Here is a 20,472-nt window from a genome sequence, read left to right on the forward strand (position 1 = left end):
TTGAAAACTCAGTGCAACAGCTTGCATGTTACTTTTGTATAATGTGATCTGGTGCTGGCAAATGCACTGTTTGCAACCTGCATTTGGGGTGTCATTAATTTAACATTGACACCCACTGCAGATCGCAACTGCATGTGCGTTTTGAATGTGGTGCGGGAAAGACACACAGAACATGTTACTCTCTGTGTAGTGTGGTCCTAAACTCTAATATATGACAGTCTCCAACTGGGAGTATATATATCAGTGGATAAATTGAGCATCTAGACCTCCTCATACACACACATACATACAAAAACAAAAGCATCAAACTCACATGCATATGAAAAAAACTATTGCTTCACACACTTTGGGCATCACCATCCATTCCACAGTGAGAAGAATAATTCCAGGGCAAACCTTCACTGTTATCTCAAAACTGAAGGGCCATAAAAGCTTTTAGAGCATCATATATGGACAATTTTGGGTACTGTTGCAATTCCCCCTTTCACAGGCACACACAACTTTGAGGCCAGTTTGTGGGAAGGTGCAACATGGTGCAGTGGAAGCAATTACAAAGAATCCATTGCAGATAACAAAAACTTGTATTAATGGAAAGGCCTAAATTTACTAACAGCCCAGTGGGACTGCACCATGCCAGGAAACACTCTCTGTTCTGTGCTATTCCAGGATACAGCAGGTTCTGATGCACTGACCACATCTGTCTCAGAGGGAGGAATTTGGCCTGGTCAATCTGGTCTTAATGGGAAGGGTTTTCAGTGGTGAATAGTGGGTCCCTAGGCTGTCCCTACTAATCCAGAACCTCTCCCTGATACTAACTGCTTTCCCTGAGAGACGGATGTTCTTTCCCTACTCTGTCTGCTTTGTAAATGAAGGGACCTAAAAAGCTTCTGTTTACCTAAGATGGCCACCAGGGGTCACTTGGATTCAGTGTAGCCACAGAGGCCCAGAACCAGGTTTCTCGTGAATTCCCGTCCAGCTGAAGTATTGCTCTAGTCAAGTGCTACCTACAGTGGAGAAAGCAGACTGCACTTGCCTACATGTTATCTAGAATAAACCACTTATGTTTAGTAGAAAATGGGTTGAAAGCGGAGAGAGATTATTTGCATAAAATATGCCACTCCTGAAGAAGTGATGCTCTATGTACATTCCATTCTCTTCTTTTTCATTCTAATTTGTTAATGTGGAGTACTGGTTAAGCAATCCAGAAGGGAACAGAATGGCTGAACGGGGTTTGCATTGCCCTTGCAGAAAAGCACTGTAAGGTCAACAAAATCTGGTGACCTTGGGGGGGGGGGGGAAGAGCCAATGAGAGGGATTCTTGTTTAACTACTCCAATACTGCACACTTTACCCCCCCCCCCTACACACCAAGGCCAATTTTCAGCTTTTAGCACGCTCACATTTTGAATGACAATTGCACGGTCATGCAACACTGTACCCAAATGACATTGTTATCATTTATTTCACCCAAATAGAGCTATCTTTTAGTGGTATTTGATCACCACTGGGTCTTTATTTTTGTGCTAAATAAACAAAAAAAGACTGAACATTTTGAAAAAAAAATGAATTTTTCTTAGTTTCTGTTATAAAATTTTGCAAATCAGTAATTTTTCTTTATACATTTTGACCAAAATTTGAGTTTTGTGGTCACCAAACTTTGTGGGAAGCCCTTGCGGTTGGCCTGCACTGTTTCACAGGCCACAGTTTGCTTAAGATAGAGATGGCAGAATAGTGGGAGATTTGTGTAAAAATTTTTGACGTATAGATGGTAACTTTTCTCGAATAGCAGTTGTATAAGTTGCCAAACAATTTTGCCCCTAGTCCCCATATAGGTAGGGCATCCAGAAGGGTCTAGATGACTGTCTTATTCCCTCATAAATTGTGAAGTTATACGTATATCCTGTGACATTGTCGCATACATTGTTAAACATTACAGCATATTTTGGCCATTTACTGGGTCGAGGGGCTCCTCCGCACATATCGTTGTTGGGAATAAACATTTCTGAAAACTTATGAGAAAAAAATTAATGAGTGGTTGAATTTTGAACAGCTTGTCACAATTAGGATTATTTTATGGAAGGCCCTGGGTATTATTATTCAAGTGTGAAAACCTCATGGTCATCTCATAGCATGTTCTGGGAATACAAGAAGAATAGATTGGCATGTGATGTATAGGTTGAGTGGACCAGTAGGCATGGACTTCATGTTTTTTTGTCAGCCCCATATTCAATGTAAGTGCAAGAAAATGTTAAATTCCTCCACAGTGACAGCTTTCTACAGAAATAAATGGGCATACCATGAATTGAGATTGTTGGCAATGTATTGGTTGGCATACAGATTACACTGCTCCACAATGGAATTCAGCAAATCGTCATCAAAAAATAAATTAAATAAATAAATCGGCGTAATATTTTCTGTTTCTATCTGAGGGCATGGCTGCGCTGTAAAAGGGGGGATTTTAGGCTCTTCCAAATTGGCGGGCAGCCATCTGGGACTTAAAAGCAAGTCTAGGAGGCTAGTATGGACCTTATCTCATTGTTGTGGACGTGTCACTCCGCTGATAGTACCTGGCCTATCATCTGGGAGTGCTACGCTGCTCGTGCTCGCCACTGTACCAGCGCTACTGGTGGTTGCCTGTTCTTCCTCAGATCACTTGAATCTCTTTGTTGAGACTCTTCTTCTCAGAATCCAATACTGATCCACTGCTTTCAACTGGTTCATATTCAGAATCTGAGTCTGACAGAGAGAGTTCCCTGCTACTCTCGTCTGTCATACTCAGAATCTGGAACAACTCCATGGTGGTTTACTTTTTAGACATGGTGTTTATTGCTGCACTGCTAATATTATGACAGATGTTGATGCTACAGTGCTGATTTTATGACAGATGTTGATGCTGCACTGCTGACACCGTGACAGATGGTGATGGTGCCTTGACGATATTATGATAGATGCGATATTATGACAGATGTTTGTGCATTGGAACACTGTGACAGATGTTGGTGCACTGGGACAGTGTGACAGATGATGGTGCACTGGGACACTGACAGATGTTGACGGTATACTGCAGACACCAACAGATGTTAATGTTGCAATGGGACACTATTACAGTTGTTGTTGTGCACAAGGACACTGTGACAGATGTTGAACAGACACTGGTTACTGTGAATGATGTTCATGGTTCACTGGGACACTGACAGATGTTGATAATCCACTGCGACACTGACAGATGTTAATTTAGCACTTGGACACTGCAACAGATTTTTATGATCCACTGGGACACTATGGCAGATGTTGTTGGTGCACTAGAACACCTACAGATGTTGACAGTCCCCTATGGATACCAACATATATTGATGGTCAACTACGGACATCGACAGATGTTGACGGTCCACTATGGACACCGACAGATGTTGATGCTGCAATGAGACACTAGTGAAGATGTTGTGTACTGGTACACTGTGGCAGATGTTGATGGGATACTGGTACACTGTAATAGATGTTGATTAGATACTGGTAAACTCTTACAGATGTCCATGGGGCACTGTGACAGATGTGACAGATGTTGGTGCACATTGGGGACACTGGCTAAATGACCAGTGTGTAAAAGCAGTTAAAATGCTGCAAAAACTCACTGATCCCCATCTGGTAGGCACAGAGCAGCTCTCCTTCTCCTTATGGTGGCTATGTGTCAGAAGAAACAGAGCCGATCAAGTACATACCGTCCTGTGTTTACATTATGATGGTTGTGATCGAACATAGCCATCATGTGATTAGTTGGGCCTATCAAAGAGCCCATTTTTAGATTGGGGATGCGCTATATCCAGGGGACACAGGCACACTGAGAGCACACAACAACACCCACGTTCTGAGAGGATGTACAACCACATCCACTCAGAATGGTGCTTGTCCCATTCGGATGTTTATTTGCAGTAGCCAGGTGGGAAGCTGTTAAAGCGTATTTAAGCTTTTGCAGTCAAATTTGAGAAAAACACACTGTAAACGAAACCTGTAAATTCTGTTAAAACTGTATTCTACTTTGCATGATTTGCCTATGTATTGCACACTGCACTCATGTTTTCATTACATGTTTGCATTCTGTCGAGTCTTGATTAGAAATTCGCCTGCCTACGTAATGCCCCTTGTTACCATAAAAGTACAATTGTAATATTAATGTGATACCTATGTAATCATATGTATGAAAGACTCTTAATTGCGCCAAATAAACAGAACAGTTATTTGGAAAGATGCTGAGTGTATCTTTTTGTGCCTGTTCCCTACTGCAGTAGTTATTGTTAATTTGGAACCACTGAACAATATGAGGATAGGAGTTGCCTGTCTATAAAATTGCAGTATTAATTTCCAGAAAACCCACTATATGTTTGTTATGTTTCCAGATTTATGCAGCATGCCAAAACATTTTTTTGAAATATTTTATACCTTTTAATGTTTCTCAGGACAAGGTGTCATGGCTGACTGCAAGATTTTTTTAATTATGTCCCAACGTCTTCCCTCTTTAAAATACAATGTTGGAGGGTGGTTTTTACATATTTGATCAGATGTTAGGACAGATAGGGTTATTATGGCAAAAGAAACTATAGTAGCATTTTTCCTTTCTGGTGGGTCCAGATTAGAGCATCTAAATAAGGGAAGCTGCAATTTATTTATTTATTTATTCAAGTTATACTATGTGAATGGAGACAAGTAACAAATATAAAGCAGGTGTTATCTCAATTTGGCTGCGAAAGTGGCGGTTGCATCTACATTGGATAAAAAGTAGTTGCTATTGGATACCAGAAGTTAGAAATTTATATCTGTTTTGGACTGCATTTATTGCACTGTTGCTTGTTGATTTATGGTTGATGCATGTAGATTTATACACCATTATATATTGGTAGTTATTGGACACAGGCATTGTTTATTTCATTTATTGTCTTAAGGTTGTAGGAAACACATGATCATTTGATTTATTCATTCACTTAATGTATTTTTACTGACAAATGTTTAACTCTTTTTTTGCTTACTGGGTTATAGGTCTAGGACATGTTGTATAATTTTTAGATCATAAAATTAGTCAAAAAGCAGGTGGGTATTAGGTTTGAACATTGGTTATACATTTCACATGCTGTTCTCATATAACTCTAACATATCTGTTAAAATAAAAAGACCATAAAAATAAATAAGCAAAAAATAATTATTTTATAGTATAGTCAAGTTCTATAAACAGGCAGTAACCCTTCATAAGACTAAATTATTATTTTTAATACAGGACGTTTAAAGTAAATGAAAAATGCAGCATTCTTTCCATAAGAATAAAGAATAAACATTTTTTAGAGAATCTAGCATGAAACAACAAAGTAATTCCGCCGATTTTTCATGTGAAACAAAAGGTTTGGGCTCTTCTAAAATGTCTCTGAAGATAAAAGCATGATTGTGAATAACTAACATGAAAGTCATTTGATCATTACTTAACATTAAGGGATCAAAATACTAATTTTTTATTCTTTTCTTTTTTTCAGGACCTGTTGTGCCTCCTTTCAACATCAGTTCCCTTGGCTTTGGGAATAAGACCCATGTCTCCAGAGATAATCTAACATTCTCCTTCTACTACCAGCACTCCTCATCTGTAGCTGCCATGTTTATCTTGGCCTACACTTTCATCTTTCTTATGTGTATGATTGGAAACATGTTGGTATGCTTCATTGTACTAAAGAATCGTCAGATGCGTACAGTTACGAACATGTTCATTCTGAACCTTGCAGTCAGTGACTTGCTGGTGGGAATTTTCTGTATGCCGACAACTTTGGTGGACAACCTTATTACTGGTGAGTTATATGGTGGTCTAAGTAAAAAAGGAACATTTTATTCTAGTGTTGTTCTTTCCTACAGTTGTGTTCATAGGTTTATAAAGGACTGACAGAATTTTCTAAATGTTAGCTATTTTTGCTGCACCAACACCAAACAGCTCACTTACATTAGGCCAAACAGCCCCTAGAGAAGTCTCAGAACTTCTGCAACAGAATCATTTGAAGTGATGAGACAAAATGTTTACTTTTTGGTCACAGCCATAAATGCTATGTTTGGAGACATCAACAAGGCCCCTAAAGAGGGCACCATCCCTATTGAACTTTGAAGAGGATGTCTGCTGTTTTTGAGGTATGTGAGCTACAGCGACACAAGGAATACTGTCAAAATTGATGGCAAGATTAATGTAGCAGATTATCAGAAAAGTTTGGTGGAAAACTTGCATTCATCAGCCCTGAAGCTGACACAAGGTGCACTTGGACTTTACAACAGAACAGTTACTTGAAACAAGGCCAAGTCGACCCTTCAGTTGCTGCAGCAGAAAACATTTGAGGTTCTAGAGCAGTGGTTCTAAACCTTGTTGGAGGTACTGAACCCCACCAGTTTCATATGCGCATTCACCGAACCCTTCTTAATTGGAAAAATAAAATATGATTTTTAAAATTCAAAACATAGGTATATATTTAGGTATATATTTATACATAGGTGCACAAAATGAACAAAACCATTAAGAACAAAGAACAAAACCATTAAAACATGATTTTCACACAAAAACAAAAACATAATAATGAATATTTACTGCACGAATCATATGAGTCGGGTGTGGGTCTTCACCTCCGCCGAACCCCCGAGACTGACTCACCGAACCCCTGGGGTTCGATCGAACCCAGGTTAAGAACCACTGTTCTAGAGTGATGATTACAATTTTCTGACCAAAACATCACTGAGTTCATTTAGGAAAATCTCAAACATGCAGTTCATGCTAGACAACCAAAGAATTTAAGAATTTAAAGCCTTTTTGCTAAGAACTGGAAAATAAAGGACCTGATTCACAACTCTTCGGAAACAATGCAAATCATCATTGATGTCAAACATGATAATATGTATTAAGGGTTTGCAAACTTTTGCAATATTGCTATAGTTTGCTTAACCACTTCCTGTCCGGCCCATGTACATAAATGGCCGGATGGGAGCAGTGCCAAAGCGGGTTGCCGTTTATAAACGGCCCCCGCATTCACTGCCTGTGCACGCTCCTTGGGAGCACACAGCACCGTGATCCACTCCGGACACAGTGGAACACCAATCATTGTATGGGACCACTGTGTGAGGTCCCAATTCATGTGATCCCTGATTGGCCAATCAGTAATCACATGAACAATAGTAAACAAGTTGTCACTTCCTGACATCATTGCTTACTACTTGTGAAATCTGTGAATGATCACAGAGGTCACACGGTACAAGGCTATTCACAACAGCCTTGTACCATGTGACAAGCTGTGACCAATCACAGCTCTCACAGCATTTCACAATGGCTGCAAGAATGCATCCAAAGAGCAGGAGAAATTATTGCTTTTATAGCCTTTATGGGTAAAAGCAATCAGTGTAATACTAGAAAAAAAAAATCTTCATCAACCCCCACAAGTAGTACAGTGTCACTATATTGACAATGTACTGCTAGGGTGATGGTATGTTAAAAAAACATAAATATTAATATAAAAAAATAAAATTAAAACATTTTTTAAAATTTATAATTTTTGGTTATAAATAGAGATGAGCGAATCGAAGTAGCCGAAGTGGAATTCGAGTCGAATATCGGAAAAATTTCGATTCGAATCCGAAAAATAGCCTAATTCGGACGCGCGAATCGAAATTTTTCCGAAAATGGCGGCTGACATGTGCGGCGACGGAGCGGGGATGTCTGGGAAGGCGCGCAGACAAGGCGCGCTGACCCATAATGCATTCCTCAACGACATGTGATCGCATCAGCCAATCAGCAGCCAGCCAGCTAGCACTGTGTAATGGTCGAGCTATAAATAGCGGCCATTTTGGAATTCTTCATTTGCCTGCAGTCATTGAACAGAGGCAGACCGCTCTGTATTAGGGACAGGGACAGAGTTAGGGCCACAGAAACGATACTTGGGGACAGAGAAACGATACTTAGGGACAGAGAACTATTACTCAGGGACACAGAATTGTTAATTAGGGCCACAGAATCGTTACTTAGGGACAAAGAAACGCTAGTTAGGGCCACAGAATTCATACTCAGGGACAGACAGAATTGTTACTGAGTGCCAGAGAATTGTTACTTAGGGCCACAGAAACGTTATTAGGGCCACAGAATTGTTACTCAGGGACAGACAGAATTGTTACTGAGTGCCAGAGAATTGTTACTTAGGGCCACAGAAACGTTATTAGGGCCACAGAATTGTTACTCAGGGACAGACAGAATTGTTACTGAGTGCCAGATAATTGTTACTTAGGGCCACAGAAACGTTATTAGGGCCACAGAATTGTTACTCAGGGACAGACAGAATTGTTACTGAGTGCCAGAGAATTGTTACTTAGGGCCACAGAAACTTTAGTTAGGGCCACAGAATTGTTACTCAGGGACAGACACAGAATTGTTACTGAGGGCCACAGAACTGTTACTTAGGGCCACAGAATTGTTACTCGCACAGACACAGAATTGTTACTCGCACAGACACAGAATTGTTACTGAGGGCCACAGAACTGTTACTTAGGGCCACAGAATTGTTACTCGCACAGACACAGAATTGTTACACAGGGACACAGAACTGTTACTGAGGGCCACAGAACCGTTACTTAGGGCCACAGAATTGTTACTCGCACAGACACAGAATTGTTACTCGCACAGACACAGAATTGTTACTCGCACAGACACAGAATTGTTACTGAGGGCCACAGAACTGTTAGTTAGGGCCACAGAATTGTTACTCGCACAGACACAGAATTGTTACTCGCACAGACACAGAATTGTTACTGAGGACCACAGAACTGTTACTTGGGGCCACAGAAACGTTAATCAGGGACACAGAATTGTTACTGAGGGCCACAGAACTGTTACTTAGGGCCACAGAATTGTTACTCGCACAGACACAGAATTGTTACACAGGGACACAGAACTGTTACTGAGGGCCACAGAACAGTTACTTAGGGCCACAGAATTGTTACCCGCACAGACACAGAATTGTTACTCGCACAGACACAGAATTGTTACTCGCACAGACACAGAATTGTTACTCAGGGACACAGAACTGTTACTGAGGGCCACAGAACTGTTACTTAGGGCCACAGAATTGTTGCTCGCACAGACACAGAATTCTTACTCGCACAGACACAGAATTGTTACTCAGGGACACAGAACTGTTACTTAGGGCCACAGAACTGTTAGTTAGGGCCACAGAATTGTTACTCGCACAGAAACAGAATTGTTACTCGCACAGACACAGAATTGTTACTGAGGGCCACAGAACTGTTACTTGGGGCCACAGAAACGTTAATCAGGGACACAGAATTGTTACTGAGGGCCACAGAACTGTTAGGGCCACAGAATTGTTACTCGCACAAACACAGAATTGTTACTCGCACAGACACAGAATTGTTACTGAGGGCCACATAACTGTTACTTGGGGCCACAGAAACGTTAATCAGGGACACAGAATTGTTACTGAGGGCCACAGAACTGTTACTTAGGGCCACAGAATTGTTACTCGCACAGACACAGAATTGTTACTCGCACAGACACAGAATTGTTACTGAGGGCCACAGAACTGTTACTTAGGGCCACAGAATTGTTACTCGCACAGACACAGAATTGTTACTCAGGGACACAGAACTGTTACTGAGGGCCACAGAACCGTTACTTAGGGCCACAGAATTGTTACTCGCACAGACACAGAATTGTTACTCGCACAGACACAGAATTGTTACTCAGGGACACAGAACTGTTACTGAGGGCCACAGAACTGTTACTTAGGGCCACAGAATTGTTGCTCGCACAGACACAGAATTCTTACTCGCACAGACACAGAATTGTTACTCAGGGACACAGAACTGTTACTTAGGGCCACAGAACTGTTAGTTAGGGCCACAGAATTGTTACTCGCACAGACACAGAATTGTTACTCGCACAGACACAGAATTGTTACTGAGGGCCACAGAACTGTTACTTGGGGCCACAGAAACGTTAATCAGGGACACAGAATTGTTACTGAGGGCCACAGAACTGTTACTTAGGGCCACAGAATTGTTACTCGCACAGACACAGAATTGTTACTGAGGGCCACAGAACTGTTACTTGGGGCCACAGAAACGTTAATCAGGGACACAGAATTGTTACTGAGGGCCACAGAACTGTTACTTAGGGCCACAGAATTGTTACTCGCACAGACACAGAATTGTTACTCAGGGACACAGAACTGTTACTGAGGGCCACAGAACTGTTACTTAGGGCCACAGAATTGTTACTCGCACAGACACAGAATTCTTACTCGCACAGACACAGAATTGTTACTGAGGGCCACAGAACTGTTGCTTGGGGCCACAGAAACGTTAATCAGGGACACAGAATTGTTACTGAGGGCCACAGAACTGTTACTTAGGGCCACAGAATTGTTACTCGCACAGACACAGAATTGTTACTCGCACAGACACAGAACTGTTACTGAGGGCCACAGAACTGTTACTTGGGGCCACAGAAACGTTAATCAGGGACACAGAATTGTTACTGAGGGCCACAGAACTGTTGGGGCCACAGAATTGTTACTCGCACAGACACAGAATTGTTACTCGCACAGACACAGAATTGTTACTGAGGGCCACAGAACTGTTACTTGGGGCCACAGAAACGTTAATCAGGGACACAGAATTGTTACTGAGGGCCACAGAACTGTTACTTAGGGCCACAGAATTGTTACTCGCACAGACACAGAATTGTTACACAGGGACGCAGAACTGTTACTGAGGGCCATAGAACCATTACTTAGGGCCACAGAATTGTTACTCGCACAGACACAGAATTGTTACTCGCACAGACACAGAATTGTTACTCGCACAGACACAGAATTGTTACTCAGGGACACAGAACTGTTACTGAGGGCCACAGAACTGTTACTTAGGGCCACAGAATTGTTACTCGCACAGACACAGAATTCTTACTCGCACAGACACAGAATTGTTACTCAGGGACACATAATCGTTTAATTAAAGAGTATGTCAGACAACATGCAGAGGAGTGGCAGAGGAGGCAATGTTTTAGGAGCGAGCAGACGTGGCAGCAGAGGAAGGGGTCGAGGCAGCACTATTCGCAGCCAGAGGCCAGTGCTCCCGGTGTCATCCAGTACAGTGAGGAAGAGCTAACAGAGGGCGGTCAGGAACGGGGGGAGACATCCGCCTCTTCAGCAGCCAGGCGAAGAAGTAGTGGCGAGGAGAGTGGCTCGGTAGCCGGTCTAGAGACAGGTCTGTCTCCTGACCCACACGCAGCCGAGGGGGCTAGTAGTGAGGCAGAGACCCTAATTGATGATGATGAGGCTGATCGCACTTGGCAGCCTCGTCGTCATCAGGCTATTGCTTCCGCATCATCAGGAGAAGAGGGTGGCAGCTTGGCAGCGAGCAAAACAGTCGGTGGGTTGTCTCCATCGCCACACTCTGCCATGTGCCACTTTCAGGTCTCCTCACACACTGCTGGTGTGTTCCATTTTTTGTCATAGGGTGCTGGCAGATTACGGGCCTCCCATAGCTGCTGCCAGGCCCCTAATCTGCCATGGGCCCCTGTACCGCCTCCTCATGCTGCTGCCAGGTCCACAGTGTCTCATGCCATGTGCCACTTTCAGGTCTCCTCACACACTGCTGGTGTGTTCAATTTTTTTGACATAGGGTGCTGGCAGATTACGGGCCTCCCATAGCTGCTGCCAGGCCCCTAATCTGCCATGGGCCCCTATACCGCCTCCTCATGCTGCTGCAAAGTCCAGAGTCTCTCATGGGTCCCTGTACGGCCTCCCATTGCTGCTGTCTCCATCGCCACACTCTGCCATGTGCCACTTTCAGGTCTACTCACACAATGCTGGTGTGTTCAATTTTTTTGACATAGGGTGCTGGCAGATTACGGGCCTCCCATAGCTGCTGCCAGGCCCCTAATCTTCCATGGGCCCCTATACCGCCTCCTCATGCTGCTGCGAAGTCCAGAGTCTCTCATGGGTCCCTGTACGGCCTCCCATTGCTGCTGTCTCCATCGCCACACTCTGCCATGTGCCACTTTCAGGTCTCCTCACACACTGCTGGTGTGTTCAATTTTTTTGACATAGGGTGCTGGCAGATTACGGGCCTCCCATAGCTGCTGCCAGGCCCCTAATCTGCCATGGGCCCCTATACCGCCTCCTCATGCTGCTGCGAAGTCCAGAGTCTCTCATGGGTCCCTGTACGGCCTCCCATTGCTGCTGTCTCCATCGCCACACTCTGCCATGTGCCACTTTCAGGTCTCCTCACACACTGCTGGTGTGTTCAATTTTTTTGACATAGGGTGCTGGCAGATTGCGGGCCTCCCATAGCTGCTGCCAGGCCCCTAATCTTCCATGGGCCCCTATACCGCCTCCTCATGCTGCTGCCAGGTCCAGAGTCTCTCATGGGTCCCTGTACGGCCTCCCATTGCTGCTGTCTCCATCGCCACACTCTGCCATGTGCCACATTCAGGTCTCTTCACACTGCTTGTGTTTTCAATTTTTTGACATAGGGTGCTGGCAGATTACGGGCCTCCCATAGCTGCTGCCAGGCCCCTAATCTGCCATGGGCCCCTATATACCGCCTCCTCATGCTGCTGCCAAGTCCAGAGTCTCTCATGGGTCCCTATACGGCCTCCCATTGCTGCTGTCTCCATCGCCACACGCTGCCATGTGCCACTTTCAGGTCTCCTCACACTGCTGGTGTGTAGAATTTTTTGACATAGGGTGCTGGCAGATTATGGGCCTCCCATAGCTGCTGCCAGGCCCCTAATCTGCCATAGGCCCCTATATACCGCCTCCTCATGCTGCTGCCAGGTCCAGAGTCTCTCATGGGTCCCTGTACGGCCTCCCATTGCTGCTGTCTCCATCGCCACACTCTGCCATGTGCCACTTTCAGGTCTCCTCACACACTGCTGGTGTGTAGAATTTTTTGACATAGGGTGCTGGCAGATTACGGGCCTCCTATAGCTGCTGCCAGGCCCCTAATCTGCCATAGGCCCCTATATACCGCCTCCTCATGCTGCTGCCAGGTCCAGAGTCTCTCATGGGTCCCTGTACGGCCTCCCATTGCTGCTGTCTCCATCGCCACACTCTGCCATGTGCCACTTTCAGGTCTCCTCACACTGCTGGTGTGTTCAATTTTTTGACATAGGGTGCTGGCGGATTACGGGCCTCCCATTGCTGCTGCCAGGCCCCTAACCTGCCATGGGCCCCTATACCGCCTCCTCATGCTGCTGCCAAGTCCAGAGTCTCTCATGGGTCCCTGTACGGCCTCCCATTGCTGCTGTCTCCATCGCCACACTCTGCCATGTGCCACTTTCAGGTCTCCTCACACACTGCTGGTGTGTAGAATTTTTTGACATAGGGTGCTGGCAGATTACGGGCCTCCCATAGCTGCTGCCAGGCCCCTAATCTGCCATAGGCCCCTATATACCGCCTCCTCATGCTGCTGCCAGGTCCAGAGTCTCTCATGGGTCCCTGTACGGCCTCCCATTGCTGCTGTCTCCATCGCCACACTCTGCCATGTGCCACTTTCAGGTCTCCTCACACACTGCTGGTGTGTAGAATTTTTTGACATAGGGTGCTGGCAGATTACGGGCCTCCTATAGCTGCTGCCAGGCCCCTAATCTGCCATAGGCCCCTATATACCGCCTCCTCATGCTGCTGCCAGGTCCAGAGTCTCTCATGGGTCCCTGTACGGCCTCCCATTGCTGCTGTCTCCATCGCCACACTCTGCCATGTGCCACTTTCAGGTCTCCTCACACACTGCTGGTGTGTAGAATTTTTTGACATAGGGTGCTGGCAGATTACGGGCCTCCTATAGCTGCTGCCAGGCCCCTAATCTGCCATAGGCCCCTATATACCGCCTCCTCATGCTGCTGCCAGGTCCAGAGTCTCTCATGGGTCCCTGTACGGCCTCCCATTGCTGCTGTCTCCATCGCCACACTCTGCCATGTGCCACTTTCAGGTCTCCTCACACTGCTGGTGTGTTCAATTTTTTGACATAGGGTGCTGGCAGATTACGGGCCTCCTATAGCTGCTGCCAGGCCCCTAATCTGCCATAGGCCCCTATATACCGCCTCCTCATGCTGCTGCCAGGTCCAGAGTCTCTCATGGGTCCCTCTACGGCCTCCCATTGCTGCTGTCTCCATCGCCACACTCTGCCATGTGCCACTTTCAGGTCTCCTCACACACTGCTGGTGTGTAGAATTTTTTGACATAGGGTGCTGGCAGATTACGGGCCTCCCATAGCTGCTGCCAGGCCCCTAATCTGCCATAGGCCCCTATATACCGCCTCCTCATGCTGCTGCCAGGTCCAGAGTCTCTCATGGGTCCCTGTACGGCCTCCCATTGCTGCTGTCTCCATCGCCACACTCTGCCATGTGCCACTTTCAGGTCTCCTCACACACTGCTGGTGTGTAGAATTTTTTGACATAGGGTGCTGGCAGATTACGGGCCTCCTATAGCTGCTGCCAGGCCCCTAATCTGCCATAGGCCCCTATATACCGCCTCCTCATGCTGCTGCCAGGTCCAGAGTCTCTCATGGGTCCCTGTACGGCCTCCCATTGCTGCTGTCTCCATCGCCACACTCTGCCATGTGCCACTTTCAGGTCTCCTCACACACTGCTGGTGTGTAGAATTTTTTGACATAGGGTGCTGGCAGATTACGGGCCTCCCATAGCTGCTGCCAGGCCCCTAATCTGCCATAGGCCCCTATATACCGCCTCCTCATGCTGCTGCCAGGTCCAGAGTCTCTCATGGGTCCCTGTACGGCCTCCCATTGCTGCTGTCTCCATCGCCACACTCTGCCATGTGCCACTTTCAGGTCTCCTCACACACTGCTGGTGTGTAGAATTTTTTGACATAGGGTGCTGGCAGATTACGGGCCTCCTATAGCTGCTGCCAGGCCCCTAATCTGCCATAGGCCCCTATATACCGCCTCCTCATGCTGCTGCCAGGTCCAGAGTCTCTCATGGGTCCCTGTACGGCCTCCCATTGCTGCTGTCTCCATCGCCACACTCTGCCATGTGCCACTTTCAGGTCTCCTCACACACTGCTGGTGTGTAGAATTTTTTGACATAGGGTGCTGGCAGATTACGGGCCTCCTATAGCTGCTGCCAGGCCCCTAATCTGCCATAGGCCCCTATATACCGCCTCCTCATGCTGCTGCCAGGTCCAGAGTCTCTCATGGGTCCCTGTACGGCCTCCCATTGCTGCTGTCTCCATCGCCACACTCTGCCATGTGCCACTTTCAGGTCTCCTCACACTGCTGGTGTGTTCAATTTTTTGACATAGGGTGCTGGCAGATTACGGGCCTCCTATAGCTGCTGCCAGGCCCCTAATCTGCCATAGGCCCCTATATACCGCCTCCTCATGCTGCTGCCAGGTCCAGAGTCTCTCATGGGTCCCTCTACGGCCTCCCATTGCTGCTGTCTCCATCGCCACACTCTGCCATGTGCCACTTTCAGGTCTCCTCACACACTGCTGGTGTGTAGAATTTTTTGACATAGGGTGCTGGCAGATTACGGGCCTCCTATAGCTGCTGCCAGGCCCCTAATCTGCCATAGGCCCCTATATACCGCCTCCTCATGCTGCTGCCAGGTCCAGAGTCTCTCATGGGTCCCTCTACGGCCTCCCATTGCTGCTGTCTCCATCGCCACACTCTGCCATGTGCCACTTTCAGGTCTCCTCACACACTGCTGGTGTGTAGAATTTTTTGACATAGGGTGCTGGCAGATTACGGGCCTCCCATAGCTGCTGCCAGGCCCCTAATCTGCCATAGGCCCCTATATACCGCCTCCTCATGCTGCTGCCAGGTCCAGAGTCTCTCATGGGTCCTTGTACGGCCTCCCATTGCTGCTGTCTCCATCGCCACACTCTGCCATGTGCCACTTTCAGGTCTCCTCACACACTGCTGGTGTGTAGAATTTTTTGACATAGGGTGCTGGCAGATTACGGGCCTCCCATAGCTGCTGCCAGGCCCCTAATCTGCCATGGGCCCCTATATACTGCCTCCTCATGCTGCTGCCAGGTCCAGAGTCTCTCATGGGTCCCTGTACGGCCTCCCATTGCTGCTGTCTCCATCGCCACACTCTGCCATGTGCCACTTTCAGGTCTCCTCACACACTGCTGGTGTGTAGAATTTTTTGACATAGGGTGCTGGCAGATTAGGGGCCTCCTATAGCTGCTGCCAGGCCCCTAATCTGCCATAGGCCCCTATATACCGCCTCCTCATGCTGCTGCCAGGTCCAGAGTCTCTCATGGGTCCCTGTACGGCCTCCCATTGCTGCTGTCTCCATCGCCACAGTCTGCCATGTGCCACTTTCATTTCTCCTCACACACTGCTGGTGTGTAGAATTTTTTGACATAGGGTGCTGGCAGATTACGGGCCTCCTATAGCTGCTGCCAGGCCCCTAATCTGCCATAGGCCCCTATATACCGCCTCCTCATGCTGCTGCCAGGTCCAGAGTCTCTCATGGGTCCCTGTACGGCCTCCCATTGCTGCTGTCTCCATCGCCACACTCTGCCATGTGCCACTTTCAGGTCTCCTCACACTGCTGGTGTGTTCAATTTTTTGACATAGGGTGCTGGCAGATTACGGGCCTCCTATAGCTGCTGCCAGGCCCCTAATCTGCCATAGGCCCCTATATACCGCCTCCTCATGCTGCTGCCAGGTCCAGAGTCTCTCATGGGTCCCTCTACGGCCTCCCATTGCTACTGTCTCCATCGCCACACTCTGCCATGTGCCACTTTCAGGTCTCCTCACACACTGCTGGTGTGTAGAATTTTTTGACATAGGGTGCTGGCAGATTACGGGCCTCCCATAGCTGCTGCCAGGCCCCTAATCTGCCATAGGCCCCTATATACCGCCTCCTCATGCTGCTGCCAGGTCCAGAGTCTCTCATGGGTCCCTGTACGGCCTCCCATTGCTGCTGTCTCCATCGCCACACTCTGCCATGTGCCACTTTCAGGTCTCCTCACACACTGCTGGTGTGTAGAATTTTTTGACATAGGGTGCTGGCAGATTATGGGCCTCCTATAGCTGCTGCCAGGCCCCTAATCTGCCATAGGCCCCTATATACCGCCTCCTCATGCTGCTGCCAGGTCCAGAGTCTCTCATGGGTCCCTGTACGGCCTCCCATTGCTGCTGTCTCCATCGCCACACTGTGCCATGTGCCACTTTCAGGTCTCCTCACACACTGCTGGTGTGTAGAATTTTTTGACATAGGGTGCTGGCAGATTACGGGCCTCCTATAGCTGCTGCCAGGCCCCTAATCTGCCATGGGCCCCTATACCGCCTCCTCATGCTGCTGCCAGGTCCAGAGTCTCTCATGGTTCCCTGTACGGCCTCCCATTGCTGCTGTCTCCATCGCCACACTCTGCCATGTGCCACTTTCAGGTCTCCTCACACACTGCGTGTGTGTAGAATTTTTTGACATAGGGTGCTGGCAGATTACGGGCCTCCCATTGCTGCTGCCAGGCCCCTAATCTGCCATGGGCCCCTATACCGCCTCCTCATGCTGCTGCCAAGTCCAGAGTCTCTCATGGGTCCCTGTACGGCCTCCCATTGCTGCTGTCTCCATCGCCACACTCTGCCATGTGCCACTTTCAGGTCTCCTCACACTGCTGGTGTGTTCAATTTTTTGACATAGGGTGCTGGCAGATTACGGGCCTCCCATTGCTGCTGCCAGGCACGTAATCTGCCATGGGCCCCCATACCGACTCCTCATGCTGTGACGTTGCAACAAGGTGGAATTCAACCCTACATATGTTAGACCGCCTTTACGAACAGCGAAAGGCCATCACAGATTTCCTGATGTTAAAAGCGGATAAAGGTACTCCCTGTGTAACTTAGATGTCAGCCATTGGCAGCTCATGCGTGACACCTGCGCTTGCTCAGGCCCTTTGAGGAGGCCACGCTATTGGTGAGTCGGCAGGACTATGGGATGAACGACGTCATTCCTCTGTTGCACGTCCTGGAACAAATGCTGTTAACAATGGCTGGTCAGGGTGCGGTAGACGTGGCGCACAGATCTCAACGCCACATGACCCCTGTGGGGGCAGGACAGGAAGAAGAGGAGGAGGTAGAGGAGGACATTGGTGCTCAGGAATTATTGAGTGAAATGGGTGGTTTTTCCACTCAGCGGACAGGAGTGGAGGAGCAGGAGCATCTGGTAGAGGAGGAGGAGGAGGAGACAGAGGACCCAGACGCACCGTGACAGTATGCTGTGGAGATGGAGGTAGGGAGTCCCTCGCATTCCTTGGCACAAATGGCCCATAGCATGCTCGCTTGCTTGCGTAGCGACAGCCGAATAATAACCATCAGACAGAGGGATGACTTTTGGCTGTCCACCTTGTTGGACCCTCGCTACCGTTCAAAAATGGTGGCCTTTTTCACACCTGCTGAGAGGGAGGCCAAAATAACGTACTATAAAAACCACCTATGTAGTCAGCTGGTCTCTGCCTTTCTGCGCCAACGTCCATCCTCAGACACTGTGGGCCCTGTGCGCTCGCGTTACGCTGCCATGGCAGCAGGGGAGGGGTGGGGTGGTAGGAGCAGTGGCAGCTCCACCAGCAGCGGCTGCCTCAGTCTGCAGTCGATGATGAGTAGCTTTCTTCACCAGCGCAGTGAGGAAACTACTAACCAGCCGCAGCAGCAGCAGCATCAGGTGGACCTGGAGCAGGACCTCAAACAACAGGCTTAGGCCTACTTGGACAGCACCCTGCCAACCGAGGTAGACAATCCCCTTGACTACTGGGCAACGAAACTTGACCTTTGACCCCAACTAGCTGAATTTGCCCTTGAAAGGCTGTCATGCCCGGCCAGTAGCGTGGCATCGGAGCGCGTGTTTAGTGCGGCAGGAGGTATTGCAACTCCGCGGAGGACACGACTGTCCACCTAAAGTGTGGAGAGACTCACGTTTGTGAAAATGAATCAGGCGTGGATTAGTCTGGATTTCAAACCACTAGTTCCTGACACAACTGACTAAATCCGCCATGAATCATGCCCCAAACATGTGCCACTTTCAGGTCTCCTCACACACTGCTTGTGTTTTCAATTTTTTGACATAGGGTGCTGGCAGATTACGGGCCTCCCATAGCTGCTGCCAGGCCCCTAATCTGCCATGGGCCCCTATATACCGCCTCCTCATGCTGCTGCCAGGTCCAGAGTGTCTCATGCCATGTGCCACTTTCAGGTCTCCTCACACACTGCTGGTGTGTTCAATTTTTTGTCATAGGGTGCTGGCAGATTACGGGCCTCCTATAGCTGCTGCCAGGCCCCTAATCTGCCATGGGCCCCTATACCGCCTCCTCATGCTGCTGCCAGGTCCACAGTCTCTCATGGGTCCCTGTATGGCCTCCCATTGCTGCTGTCTCCATCGCCACACTCTGCCATGTGCCACTTTCAGGTCTCCTCACACACTGCTGGTGTGTTCCATTTTTTGTCATAGGGTGCTGGCAGATTACGGGCCTCCCATTGCTGCTGCCAGGCCTGTAATCTGCCATGGGCCCCCGTACCGCCTGGTCACGCTGCTGCTGGGTCCACAGTGTGACATGGGTCCTTGTACCGCCTCCCATTGCTCCCACTGCATGTGCCACTTTCAGGTCTCCTCACACTCCTGCTGGTTTCCATTTTGTCATAGGTTGCTGTATGGCCTCCCATTGCTGCTGCCTCCACCGCCACACTGTGGCTCCAAACACTGGTTTTGGCCCCGTGACTGGCCAAATGAGTGAAGTGTGCGGTGATTCTAAGATCGACGGCACTCATCTGCATGTCATACTGAGTGACAGTATTATTTCTCTTCCCCAGCAGACTCCAAGGGCATTTAAATTAAAGGTACAGTGTTCTGCACTAATATTAAGTCTCTCTGAAGCCTAGAAACACCCTTTTTTAAGTTAAATTCACAGCGAATTTATTCGACTCGAATCGAATATTGTCAACGAATTCGCCGAATCAGTCGAATCGAATTTTTCATTTCTTCGCTCATCTCTAGTTATAAACTAATTTGGGTTATTTTTTTGTTACTAAAAAGATAGCTGAATACATTTTGCCCAAGATTTATGAGGAAAGATTATTTATCTGCAAAATTTGTTTAAGAAAAACACTTTTTTTTCTAAAATGTTTGGACTTTTTCATTTATATAGCAAAAAATAAAAATCACAGTGGTGAATTAATACCACCAAAATAAAGTTTTATCTGTCTCGAAAAAAATGTTAAAAAATTCATATGGGTACAGTGTTGCATGACCGTGCAATTGTCATTCAAAGTGCAATAGCACTAAAAGCTGAAAATTGGCCTGGGCTGGAAGGGGGTAAAAGTGTCTGGACTTGAAGTGGTTAACCATTTCAATACCGGGCAATTTTACACCTTCCTGCCCAGGCCATTTTTCAGGTTTCAGCGCTCTCACACTTTGAATGACAATTGCGCGGTC

The 20,472-nt window shown here is 47.5% G+C and overlaps 1 protein-coding gene across 1 annotated transcript in view; it reads left to right on the forward strand.

Moving 5' to 3' along the window:
• NPFFR1 (neuropeptide FF receptor 1) overlaps positions 1-20,472 on the forward strand; it is a 404,438-nt gene that overhangs the window by 207,934 nt on the left and 176,032 nt on the right. The window contains exon 2 of the mRNA XM_089686193.1: positions 5,516-5,821. Coding sequence (XP_089542319.1) covers positions 5,516-5,821 — 306 coding nt within the window. The remainder of the gene's footprint in view (positions 1-5,515; positions 5,822-20,472) is intronic.

Source organism: Staurois parvus, unplaced genomic scaffold (assembly GCF_062004578.1).
Source record: "Staurois parvus isolate SC_StPar_1 unplaced genomic scaffold, SC_StPar_1.0 ptg000393l, whole genome shotgun sequence".
NCBI lineage: Eukaryota > Metazoa > Chordata > Amphibia > Anura > Ranidae > Staurois > Staurois parvus.